This window comes from Tachyglossus aculeatus, unplaced genomic scaffold, assembly GCF_015852505.1.
Source record: "Tachyglossus aculeatus isolate mTacAcu1 unplaced genomic scaffold, mTacAcu1.pri scaffold_101_arrow_ctg1, whole genome shotgun sequence".
Lineage (NCBI taxonomy): Eukaryota > Metazoa > Chordata > Mammalia > Monotremata > Tachyglossidae > Tachyglossus > Tachyglossus aculeatus.
The window spans coordinates 287,501-300,094 of record NW_024044842.1 but is presented as its reverse complement, the minus strand read 5'-3'; the positions used below and the strand labels follow the sequence as shown (position 1 = coordinate 300,094).

Genomic DNA, 12,594 nt, shown 5'->3' with positions numbered 1-12,594 from the left:
GCCCGGCAGAGGACGAGACGGCAATAGTGACATTTCCTGCCCACAGAGACCCGACAGTCTGGTGGTGCGGGGGGAAGACAGGCCTCAATACGAACAAATAAATGACTGATAACATATGGATTGAGCGCTTACCACGTGCAGAACACTGTACTGAGCGCCCGGGAGAGGACGAGACAACGATAGTGACATTTCCTGCCCTCAGAGACCCGACAGTCTGGTGGTGGGGGGGAGGACAGGCCTCAATACGAACAAATAAACGATGGCTAACATCTTCATTCCTTCAGCTGTACTTATTGAGCACCTGTCACGTGCAGAGCACTGGACTGAGCGCCCCGGAGAGGCGAAGACCACCGTAACCGGGCCTGCGAGGCGTTGAGGGGGGGCAGGCTGGGGGTTTGGGGAGGTTGGGGGGGGGGGTCTCGGCCTCAGGCCCCCCAAATCCCCCCCAGATCCACCCGCTGCTGCTTCGGGACCGGCGGAGCGAGGCCAACCGCAACAAGCTGCTCCGGAGGACCGTCTCTGTGCCCGTCGAGGGTCGCGGACACCCGGAGCACGGTGAGCGAGGGAGACCCCCCCACCCACCCACCCACCCCTCCCTCCCTGTCTCTGGGGCCCAACTGTACTCCCGGAGCGCTCAGCACAGCGCCCTGCGCACGGTAAGGGCTCGACAAGCACGACCGAACGGGTGAAAAAGGATGGTGGCCTTTGGTCAGCGCCTGCTGTGTGCCAAGCAACGCTCTGATAATAATAGTAATGATGATGGCATTTGATAAGCGCTTACTATGTGCCAAGCGCTGTTCTGATAATAATAATGATGGCATTTGTTAAGCGCTTACTATGTGCCAAGCAACACTCTAATAATAATGATAATGATGGCATTTGATAAGCGCTTACTATGTGCCAAGCAACGCTCTAATAATAATGATAATGATGGCATTTGATAAGCGCTTACTATGTGCCAAGCACTGTTCTGATAATAATAATGATGATGGCATTTGATAAGCGCTTACTATGTGCCAAGCGCTGTTCTGATAATAAATGATAGCATTTGTTAAGCGCTTACTATGTGCCAAGCAACGCTCTAATAATAATGATAATGATGGCATTTGTTAAGCGCTTACTATGTGCCAAGCAACGCTCTGATAATAATGATAATGATGGCATTTGTTAAGCGCTTACTATGTGCAAAGCACTGCTCTGATAATAATAATGATGGCATTTGTTAAGCGCTTACTATGTGCCAAGCAACGCTCTAATAATAATGATAATGATGGCATTTGATAAGCGCTTACTATGTGCCAAGCACTGTTCTGATAATAATAATGATGATGGCATTTGTTAAGCGCTTACTATGTGCCAAGCGCTGTTCTGATAATGATAGCAATTGTTAAGCGCTTACAATGTGCCAAGCAACGCTCTAATAATAATGATAATGATGGCATTTGATAAGCGCTTACTATGTGCCAAGCACTGTTCTGATAATAATGATGATGATGGCATTTGTTAAGCGCTTACTATGTGCCAAGCACTGTTCTGATAATAATAATGATGATGGCATTTGTTAAGCGCTTACTACGTGCCAAGCGCTGCTCTGATAATAATAATAATGATGGCATTTGTTAAGCGCTTACTATGTGCCAAGCACTGTTCTGATAATAATAACGATGGCATTTGTTAAGCACTTACTATGTGCAAGGCAATGCTCTGATAATAATAACAATGATGGCATTTGTTAAGCGCTTACTATGTGCCAAGCACTGTTCTGATAATAAATGATAGCATTTGTTAAGCACTTACTATGTGCAAGGCAATGCTCTAATAATAACAATAATGATGGCATTTGTTAAGCGCTTACTATGTGCCAAGCACTGTTCTGATAATAAATGATAGCATTTGTTAAGCGCTTACTATGTGCAAAGCAATGCTCTAATAATAATAATAATGATGGCATTTGTTAAGCGCTTACTATGTGCCAAGCACTGTTCTGATAGTAATAATGATGGCATTTGTTAAGCACTTACTATGCGCAAAGCAGTGCTCTAATAATAATAATAATGATGGCATTTGTTAAGCGCTTACTATGTGCCAAGCACTGTTCTGATAGTAATAATGATGGCATTTGTTAAGCGCTTACTATGCGCAAAGCAGTGCTCTAATAATAATAATGATGATGGCATTTGTCAAGCGCTTACTATGTGCAAAGCAATGCTCTAATAATAATAATAATAATGGCATTTATTAAGCGCTTACTATGTGCAAAGCAATGCTCTAGTAATAATAATGATGGCATTTGTTAAGCGCTTACTATGTGCAAAGCAATGCTCTAATAGTAACAATAATGATGGCATTTGTTAAGTGCTTACTATGTGCAAAGCAATGCTCTAATAATAATAATAATGATGGCGTTTGTTAAGCGCTTACTATGTGCAAAGCAATGCTCTAATAATAACAATAATGATGGCATTTGTTAAGTGCTTACTATGTGCAAAGCACTGCTCTAATAATAATAATAATGATGGCATTTGTTAAGCGCTTACTATGTGCCAAGCACTGTTCTGATAATAATAACGATGGCATTTGTTAAGCACTTACTATGTGCAAGGCAATGCTCTGATAATAATAACAATGATGGCATTTGTTAAGCGCTTACTATGTGCCAAGCACTGTTCTGATAATAAATGATAGCATTTGTTAAGCACTTACTATGTGCAAGGCAATGCTCTAATAATAACAATAATGATGGCATTTGTTAAGCGCTTACTATGTGCCAAGCACTGTTCTGATAATAAATGATAGCATTTGTTAAGCGCTTACTATGTGCAAAGCAATGCTCTAATAATAATAATAATGATGGCATTTGTTAAGCGCTTACTATGTGCCAAGCACTGTTCTGATAGTAATAATGATGGCATTTGTTAAGCGCTTACTATGCGCAAAGCAGTGCTCTAATAATAATAATGATGATGGCATTTGTCAAGCGCTTACTATGTGCAAAGCAATGCTCTAATAATAATAATAATAATGGCATTTATTAAGCGCTTACTATGTGCAAAGCAATGCTCTAGTAATAATAATGATGGCATTTGTTAAGCGCTTACTATGTGCAAAGCAATGCTCTAATAGTAACAATAATGATGGCATTTGTTAAGTGCTTACTATGTGCAAAGCAATGCTCTAATAATAATAATAATGATGGCGTTTGTTAAGCGCTTACTATGTGCAAAGCAATGCTCTAATAATAACAATAATGATGGCATTTGTTAAGTGCTTACTATGTGCAAAGCAATGCTCTAATAATAATAATAATGATGGCATTTGTTAAGCGCTTACTATGTGCAAAGCAATGCTCTAGTAATAACAATAATGATGGCATTTGTTAAGCGCTTACTATGTGCAAAGCAATGCTGTAATAATAACAATAATGATGGCATTTGTTAAGCGCTTACTATGTGCAAAGCACTGCTCTAATAATAACAATGATGATGGCATTTGTTAAGCGCTTACTATGTGCAAAGCACTGCTCTAATAATAATAATGATGATGGCATTTACTAAGCGCTTACAATGTGCCGAGCAATGCTCTGATAATAATAATAATAATGATGGCATTTGTTAAGCGCTTACTATGTGCAAAGCACTGCTCTAATAATAATAATGATGGCATTTGTTAAGCGCTTTCTATGTGCAAAGCAATGCTCTAATAATAATAATAATAATGATGGCATTTGTTAAGCGCCTGCTATGTGCCAAGCACAGTTCTAAGCGCCACGGTGGGGATATGAGGTGATCGGGTTGTCCCTCGTGGGGCTCACAGTCGTCATCCCCATTTGACAGATGAGGTAACTGAGGCCCAGAGAAGTGAAGGGACTCCCCCAAGGTCCCACAGCAGGCATGTGGCGGAGTAGGGATTCGAACCCATGACCTCTGCCTCCAAAGCCCGGCCTCTTTCCACTGAGCCACGCTGCTTCTCTAATGATGGCATTTGTTAAGCGCTTACTATGTGCCAAGCAGTGCTCTAATAATAATAGTAATAATAATAATAATAATAATAATAAATGATGGCGTTTAAGTGCTTACTTTGTGCAAAGCAGTGTTCTAATAATAATAATAATGATGGCATTTGTTAAGCGCTTACTTTGTGCAAAGCAGTGTTCTAATAATAATAATGATAATGATGGCATTTGTTAAGCACTTTTGCAAAGCAGTGTTCTAATAATAAAAATAGTAATAATAATGATGATGGCATTTGTTAAGCGCTTACTTTTGCAAAGCAGTGTTCTAATAATAATAATAATGATGGCATTTGTTAAGTGCTTACTTTTGCAAAGCAGTGTTCTAATAATAATAATAATAATGATGGCATTTGTTAAGTGCTTACTTTGTGCAAACCAGTGCTTTAATAATAATAATAATGATGGCATTTGTTAAGCGCTTACTTTGTGCAAAGCAGTGTTCTAATAATAATAATAATGATGATGGCATTTGTTAAGTGCTGACTTTGTGCAAAGCAGTGTTCTAATAATAATAATAATAATAATAATAATAATGGTGGCATTTGTTAAGTGCTTACTTTTGCAAAGCAGTGTTCTAATAATAAAAATAGTAATAATAATGATGATGGCATTTGTTAAGCGCTTACTTTTGCAAAGCAGTGTTCTAATAATAATAATAATGATGGCATTTGTTAAGCGCTTACTTTTGCAAAGCAGTGTTCTAATAATAATGATAATAATAAGAATGATGGCATTTGTTAAGCGCTTAGTTTGTGCAAACCAGTGCTCTAATTATAATAATAATGATGGCATTTGTTAAGCGCTTACTTTGTGCAAACCAGTGCTCTAATAATAATAATAATGATGGCATTTGTTAAGCGTTTACTTTGTGCAAAGCAGTGTTCTAATAATAATAATAATAATGATGGCATTTGTTAAGCGCTTACTTTGTGTAAAGCAGTGTTCTAATAATAATAATAATAATAATGGCATTTGTTAAGCGCTTACTTTGTGCAAAGCAGTGTTCTAATAATAATAATAATAATAATGATGATGGCATTTGTTAAGCAGTGTTCTAATAATAATAATAATGATGATGGCATTTGTTAAGTGCCTACTACGTGCCAAGCACTGTTCTAAGCACCGGGGAGGTTACAAGGTGATGAGGTTGTCCCACGGGGGGCTCACGCTCTTCATCCCCATTTGACAGAGGAGGAAACTGAGGCCCAGAGAAGTGAAGCGACTCGCCCAAAGTCACCCAGCTGACAGTTGGCGGAGCGGGATTCGAACCCATGACCTCTGACTCCAAAGCCCGGGCTCTTCCCACTGAGCCACGCCGCTTCACCCCCTTGCCTGGTCCTGATTAAATGATAATAATGATGGCATTTGTTAAGCGCTTACTATGTGCGATTAAATAATAATAATGAGGGCATTTGTTAAGCGCTTACTATGTGCAAAGCACTCTTCTGAGCGCCGGGTACAAGGCGATCGGGTGGTCCCACGGGGGGCTCACGGTTGTAATATCACCCCCATTTTCCAGATGAGGGAACTGAGGCCCAGAGAAGTGAAGCGACTCGCCCAAGGTCACACAGCTGACAGTTGGCGGAGCCTGGAGTAATAATAATAATGATAATGATGGCATTTATTAAGCGCTTACTATGTAGGAGGTTACAAGGTGATCGGGTTGCCCCCCGGGGGGCTCACGGTCTTCATCCCCATTTGACAGATGAAGGAACTGAGGCCCAGAGAAGTGAAGCGACTCGCCCAAGGTCACCCAGCTGACAGTTGGCGGAGCCTGGAGTAATAATAATAATGATAATGATGGCATTTATTAAGCGCTTACTATGTAGGAGGTTACAAGGTGATCGGGTTGCCCCCCGGGGGGCTCACGGTCTTCATCCCCATTTGACAGATGAAGGAACTGAGGCCCAGAGAAGTGAAGCGACTCGCCCAAGGTCACCCAGCTGACAGTTGGCGGAGCCGGGATTCGAACCCGCGACCTGAGACTCCCAAGCCCGCGCTCTTTCCACTGAGCCACGCTGCTTCTCACGAAGGGAAGTGACTAGACCAAGGTCACCCGGCCGACGCGCGGCGGGGGCGGGACTCGAACCCACGACCTCTGACTTCTGGCCGCCGCTGAGCCCCCTCCCCATAATCGTGGGGTATTTCTTAAGCGCTTATTCATTCACTCATTCATTCAATCGTATTTATTGAGTGCTTACTGTGTGCAGAGCACTGTACTAAGCGCTCGGGAAGGACAAGTTAGCGCTTGGGAAGCGCTTACTCTGTGCCAAGCCCTGCTCTAAGCGCTGGGGCCATACGAGGTCATTAGGTTGTGTCAATCAATCAATCAGTCAATCGTATTTATTGAGCGCTTACTGTGTGCAGAGCACTGTACTAAGCGCTTGGGAAGTCCACGTTGGCAACATAGAGAGACAGTTCCTACCCAACAGTGGGCTCACAGTCTAGAAGGGGGAGACAGAGAACAAAACCAAACTTATTAACAAAATAAAATAAATAGAATAGATATGGACAAGTAAAATAAATTAAGAAATAGAGTAATAAATATGTACAAACATATATACAGGTACTTCTCTGGGCCTCAGTTCCCTCATCCGTAAAATGGGGATGAAGACTGTGAGCCCCCCCATGGGACAACCTGATCACCTTGGAACCTCCCCGGCGCTTAGCACAGTGCTTGGCACATAGTAAGCGCTTAATAAATGCCATTATTATTATTATTATTCCTTTAATGTCGGATGTGGCATCCCCCCAACCCGCTCATCTCCCCTCCTTTTCAGTCATTCATTCCCTCGTATTTATTGAGCGCTTACTGTGTGCAGAGCACTGTACTAAGCGCTTGGGAAGTACAAGTTGGCAACATCTAGAGAAAGTCCCTAGGCACATAGTAAGCGCTTAATAAATGCCATTATTATTATTATTATCATCATTATTATTATTATTATTATTCCTCCCTTAATGTCGGATGTGGCATCCCCCCAACCCGCTCATCTCCCCTCCTTTTCACTCATTCATTCCGTCGTATGTATTGAGCGCTTACTGTGTGCAGAGCACTGTACTAAGCGCTTGGGAAGTCCAAATTGGCAACATAGAGAGACAGTTCCTACCCAGCAGCGGGCTCACAGTCTAGAAGGGGGAGACAGAGAACAAAACCAAACCTATTAACAAAATAAAATAAATAGAATAGATATGGACAAGTAAAATAAATTAAGAAATAGAGTAATAAATATGTACAAACATATATACAGGTACTTCTCTGGGCCTCAGTTCCCTCATCCGTAAAATGGGGATGAAGACTGTGAGCCCCCCCATGGGACAACCTGATCACCTTGGAACCTCCCCGGCGCTTAGAACAGTGCTTGGCACATAGTAAGCGCTTAATAAATGCCATTATTATTATTATTATTAGTCCTCCCTTAATGTCCTTGTAACCTTTTAACCTCCCCGGCGCTTAGAACAGTGCTTGGCACATAGTAAGCACTTAATAAATGCTATTATTATTATTATTATTCCTCCCTTAATGTCCTTGTAACCTTGTAACCTCCCCGGCGCTTAGAACAGTGCTTGGCACATAGTAAGCGCTTAATAAATGCCATTATTATTATTATTATTCCTCCTTTAATGTCGGATGTGTCATCCTCCCAACCCGCTCATCTCCCCTCCTTTTCAGTCATTCATTCCGTCGTATTTATTGAGCGCTTACTGTGTCCAGAGCACTGTACTAAGCGCTCGGGAAGGACAAGTTAGTACTTGGGAGGCGCTTACTCTGTGCCAAGCCCTGCTCTAAGCGCTGGGGCCATACGAGGTCATCAGGTTGTGTCGTAGCCCCCCAACCTGCTCATTACCCCTCAATCAATCAATCAATCAATCAATCAATCGCATTTATTGAGCGCTTACTGTGTGCAGAGCAGTGTACTAAGCGCTTGGGACGTACAAGTTGGCAACATCTAGAGACAGTCCCTACCCAACAGTGGGCTCACAGTCTAAAAGGGGGAGACGGAGAACAAAAGCAAACACACTAACAAAATAAAATAAATAGAATAGATAGGTACAAGTAAAATAAATAAATAAATAGAGCAATAAATACGTATAAATAGAATAGATATGTACCAGTAAAATAGAGTAATAAATATGTATAAATAGAATGGATATGTACAAGTAAAACAAATAAATAAATAGAGTAATAAATCTGTACAGACGTATATACAAATATACAGGTGCTGTGGGGAAAACGAAATAAAATAAATAGAATAGATATGTACAAGTAAAATAGTGATAAATATGTATAAATAGAATGGATATGTACAAGTAAAATAAATCAATAAATAGAGTAATAAATCTGTACAGACATACATACAAATATACAGGTGCTGTGGGGAAAACGAAATAAAATAAATAGAATAGATATGTACAAGTAAAATAAATAGAGTGATAAATATGTATAAATAGAATGGATATGTACAAGTAAAACAAATAAATAAATAGAGTAATAAATCTGTACAGACACATATACAAATATACAGGTGCTGTGGGGAAAACGAAATAAAATAAATAGAATAGATATGTACAAGTAAAATAAATAGAGTGATAAATAGAATGGGTATGTACAAGTAAAACAAATAAATAAATAGAGTAATAAATCTGTACAGACATATATACAAATATACAGGTGCTGTGGGAAAACGAAATAAAATAAATAGAATAGATATGTACAAGTAAAATAAATAGAGTAATAAATATGTATAAATAGAATGGATATGTACAAGTAAAATAAACAAATAAATAGAGTAATAAATCTGTACAGACATACATACAAATATACAGGTGCTGTGGGGAAAACGAAATAAAATAAATAGAATAGATAGGTACAAGTAAAATAGAGTGATAAATATGTATAAATAGAATGGATATGTACAAGTAAAACAAATAAATAAACAGAGTAATAAATCTGTACAGACATATATACAAATATACAGGTGCTGTGGGGAAAACGAAATAAAATAGATAGAATAGATGTGTGCAAGTAAAATAAATAGAGTGATAAATATGTATAAATAGAATGGGTATGTACAAGTAAAACAAATAAATAAATAGAGTAATAAATCTGTACAGACATATATACATATATACAGGTGCTGTGGGGAAAACGAAATAAAATAAATAGAATAGATATGTACAAGTAAAATAGTGATAAATATGTATAAATAGAATGGATATGTACAAGTAAAACAAATAAATAAATAGAGTAATAAATCTGTACAGATATACATACAAATATACAGGTGCTGTGGGGAAAACGAAATAAAATAAATAGAATAGATATGTGAAAGTAAAATAAATAGAGTGATAAATATGTATAAATAGAATGGATATGTACCAGTAAAACAAATAAATAAGTAGAGTAATAAATCTGTACAGACATATATACAAATATACAGGTGCTGTGGGGAAAACGAAATAAAATAAATAGAATAGATATGTACAAGTAAAATAGAGTGATAAATATGTATAAATAGAATGGATATGTACAAGTAAAACGAATAAATAAATAGAGTAATAAATCTGTACAGATATATATACGAATATACAGGTGCTGTGGGGAAAACGAAATAAAATAAATAGAATAGATATGTACAAGTAAAATAAATAGAGTGATAAATATGTACAGATATATATACAAATATACAGGTGCTGTGGGGAAAACGAAATAAAATAAATAGAATAGATATGTACAAGTAAAATAAATAGAGTGATAAATATGTATAAATAGAATGGATATGTACAAGTAAAACAAATAAATAAATAGAGTGATAAATCTGTACAGATATATATATACAAATATACAGGTGCTGTGGGGAAAATAAAATAAATAGAATAGATATGTACAAGTAAAATAAATAGAGTAATAAATCTGTACAAACATATCTACAGGTGCTGTGGGGAAGGGAAGGAGGTAATTTTCAGTCATTCATTCCCTCCTATCTATTGAGCGCTTACTGTGTGCAGGGCACTGTACTAAGCGCTTGGGAAGGAAGAGGAGCAGCGTGGCCCAGTGGGAAGAGCCCGGGCTTTGGAGTCGGAGGTCGCGGGTTCAAATCCTGCCCCCGCCAACCGCCCCAGGCCTTAATTCCCCTGTCAGCGACCGAGGTGCCTGTTTTTAAAATACGATTTATTGAATTTAGGTGGGAATGGGGAGCAAGGGGGTGGTGAGGGGATAGGAGGAGGAATGGACTGCACACAGTAAGCGCTCAATAAATAGGATTGATTGATTGATTGATTGATTGATTGATTGATTGATGGAACAATTGCCATCGCTTCCCAAGTGATGGAAAAACGATGTCAGGCCCTGGATTTCTGAACTGCTCCTTTCACAATATCTGGATAAATAAGTGCATTGACATCTCTTTTAAGTTTAAGCTGTCTGAACGGAAATACCGCTGCTTTTTTTGGTTTTACATTTTCTTGGACTTCCCAAGCGCTTAGTACAGTGCCCTGCGCACAGTAAGCGCTCAATAAATACGATTGATTGAATCTCTGGGCCTCAGTTCCCTCATCTGTCAAATGGGGATGGAGACTGTGAGCCCCCCCTGGGACAACCCCATCACCTTGTAACCTCCCCGGCGCTTACAACAGTGCTTGGCACGTAGTAAGCGCTTAACAAATACCATCACTCAGTGGAAAGAGCCCGGGCTTTGGAGTCGGAGGTCGCGGGTTCAAATCCCGGCCCCGCCAACCGTCAGCTGGGTGACTTGGGGCGAGTCGCTTCCCTTCTCTGGGCCTCGGTTTCCTCATCTGTCAAATGGGGATGGAGACTGTGAGCCCCCCCCGGGACAACCCCATCACCTTGTAACCTCCCCGGCGCTTACAACAGTGCTTGGCACGTAGTAAGCGCTTAATAAATGCCATCATTATTATTCTATACGGTCTCTTGTGCAAAGAGGCATCACACGGGGACCCTCCCTGCCACTCTGAGGCCTACTTTCGGTCGACCCCCAACGCCCCCTCCCCATCTTCCTCGCCCCCTCCTCACTTTCTCCTCCTCCTCCCCATCTTTCCGACTTGTACTTCCCAAGCGCTTAGTACAGTGCTCTGCACACAGTAGGCGCTCAATAAATACGATTGATTGATCGATCCCCTCCCCACTGAGCCCCTTCCTTCCTCTCCCCCCTCTCCATCCCCCCATTTTACCTCCTTCCCTTCCCCACAGCACCTGTATATATGTATAGATTTATTACTCTATTTATTAATTTATTTTACTTGCACATATCTGTTCTATTTATTTTATTTTGTCAGCATGTTTGGTTTTGTTCTCTGTCTCCCCATTTTAGACTGTGAGCCCACTGTTGGGTAGGGACTGTCTCTATAGGTTGCCAATTTGGACTTCCCAAGCGCTTAGTCCAGTGCTCTGCACACAGTAAGCGCTCAATAAATACGATTGATTGATTGATTGATTGATTGATCCCCTCCACACTGAGCCCCTTCCTTCCTCTCCCCCTCGTCCCCCCTCTCCATCCCCCCCATCTTACCTCCTTCCCTTCCCCACAGCCCCTGTATCTATGTATATATGTCTGTACAGATTTATTACTCTATTTATTCATTTATTTTACTTGCACATATCTGTTCTATTTATTTTATTTTGTCAGTATGTTTGGTTTTGTTCTCTGTCTCCCCATTTTAGACTGTGAGCCCACTGTTGGGTAGGGATTGTATAGGTTGCCAACTTGGACTTCCCAAGCGCTTAGTCCAGTGCTCTGCACACAGTAAGCGCTCAATAAATACGATTGATTGATTGATTGATTGATCCCCTCCCCACTGAGCCCCTTCCTTCCTCTCCCCCTCGTCCCCCCCCTCCATCCCCCCCATCTTACCTCCTTCCCTTCCCCACAGCCCCTGTATCTATGTATATATGTCTGTACAGATTTATTACTCTATTTATTCATTTATTTTACTTGCACAGATCTATTCTATTTATTTTATTTTGTTAGCATGTTTGGTTTTGTTCTCTGTCTCCCCCTTTTAGACTGTGAGCCCACTGTTGGGTAGGGACTGTCTCTGTATGTTGCCACCTTGTCCTTCCCAAGCGCTTAGTCCAGTGCTCTGCACACAGTAAGCGCTCAATAAATACGATTGATTGATTGATTGCTCTTTCCCCTCCCCATCCCTCCCCTCCTCCTCAGTTTCCCCTCCCTCTCCCCATCCCCCCCCCCCCCCCGGCCTCGATGTCCCCATCTGGTCCCCGCCCCCCTCCCCCCCCCCCCCCCACGGGTCCAAACATTTAAAAAAAGATTTTTGTCTCTTCCCGAGAAGTTCGCCTCAAAGGTTTCCATGGCGACGGGAGCGCCGGGCCGCCACCGCCACCCTGGGCCTGCCTGTTTCTTCCTCCTCCTCCCTCCTTTTCCCTCCTCCCTCCTGACCCGGATCCCCCTTCCTCCCTCCCTCCCTCCCTCCCTCCCTCTGACCCCATTCCGCCCCCTCCCCCCGACCCCAATTCTGGCCCTGGGGCTCAGGCTGTGCCTCAGTTGCCCTCACCCGTCCAATGGGGATGAAGCCCACGCTCCCCCTCCCCCTGATGACATGGCGAG

At 41.1% G+C, this 12,594-nt stretch overlaps 1 protein-coding gene across 1 annotated transcript in view; it reads left to right on the top strand.

Moving 5' to 3' along the window:
- SYNGAP1 (synaptic Ras GTPase activating protein 1) overlaps window positions 1-12,594 on the top strand; it is a 193,448-nt gene that overhangs the window by 36,200 nt on the left and 144,654 nt on the right. Inside the window, exon 3 of the mRNA XM_038742183.1 lies at window positions 450-555. Within this exon, the coding sequence (XP_038598111.1) occupies window positions 450-555 (106 nt within the window). The remainder of the gene's footprint in view (window positions 1-449; window positions 556-12,594) is intronic.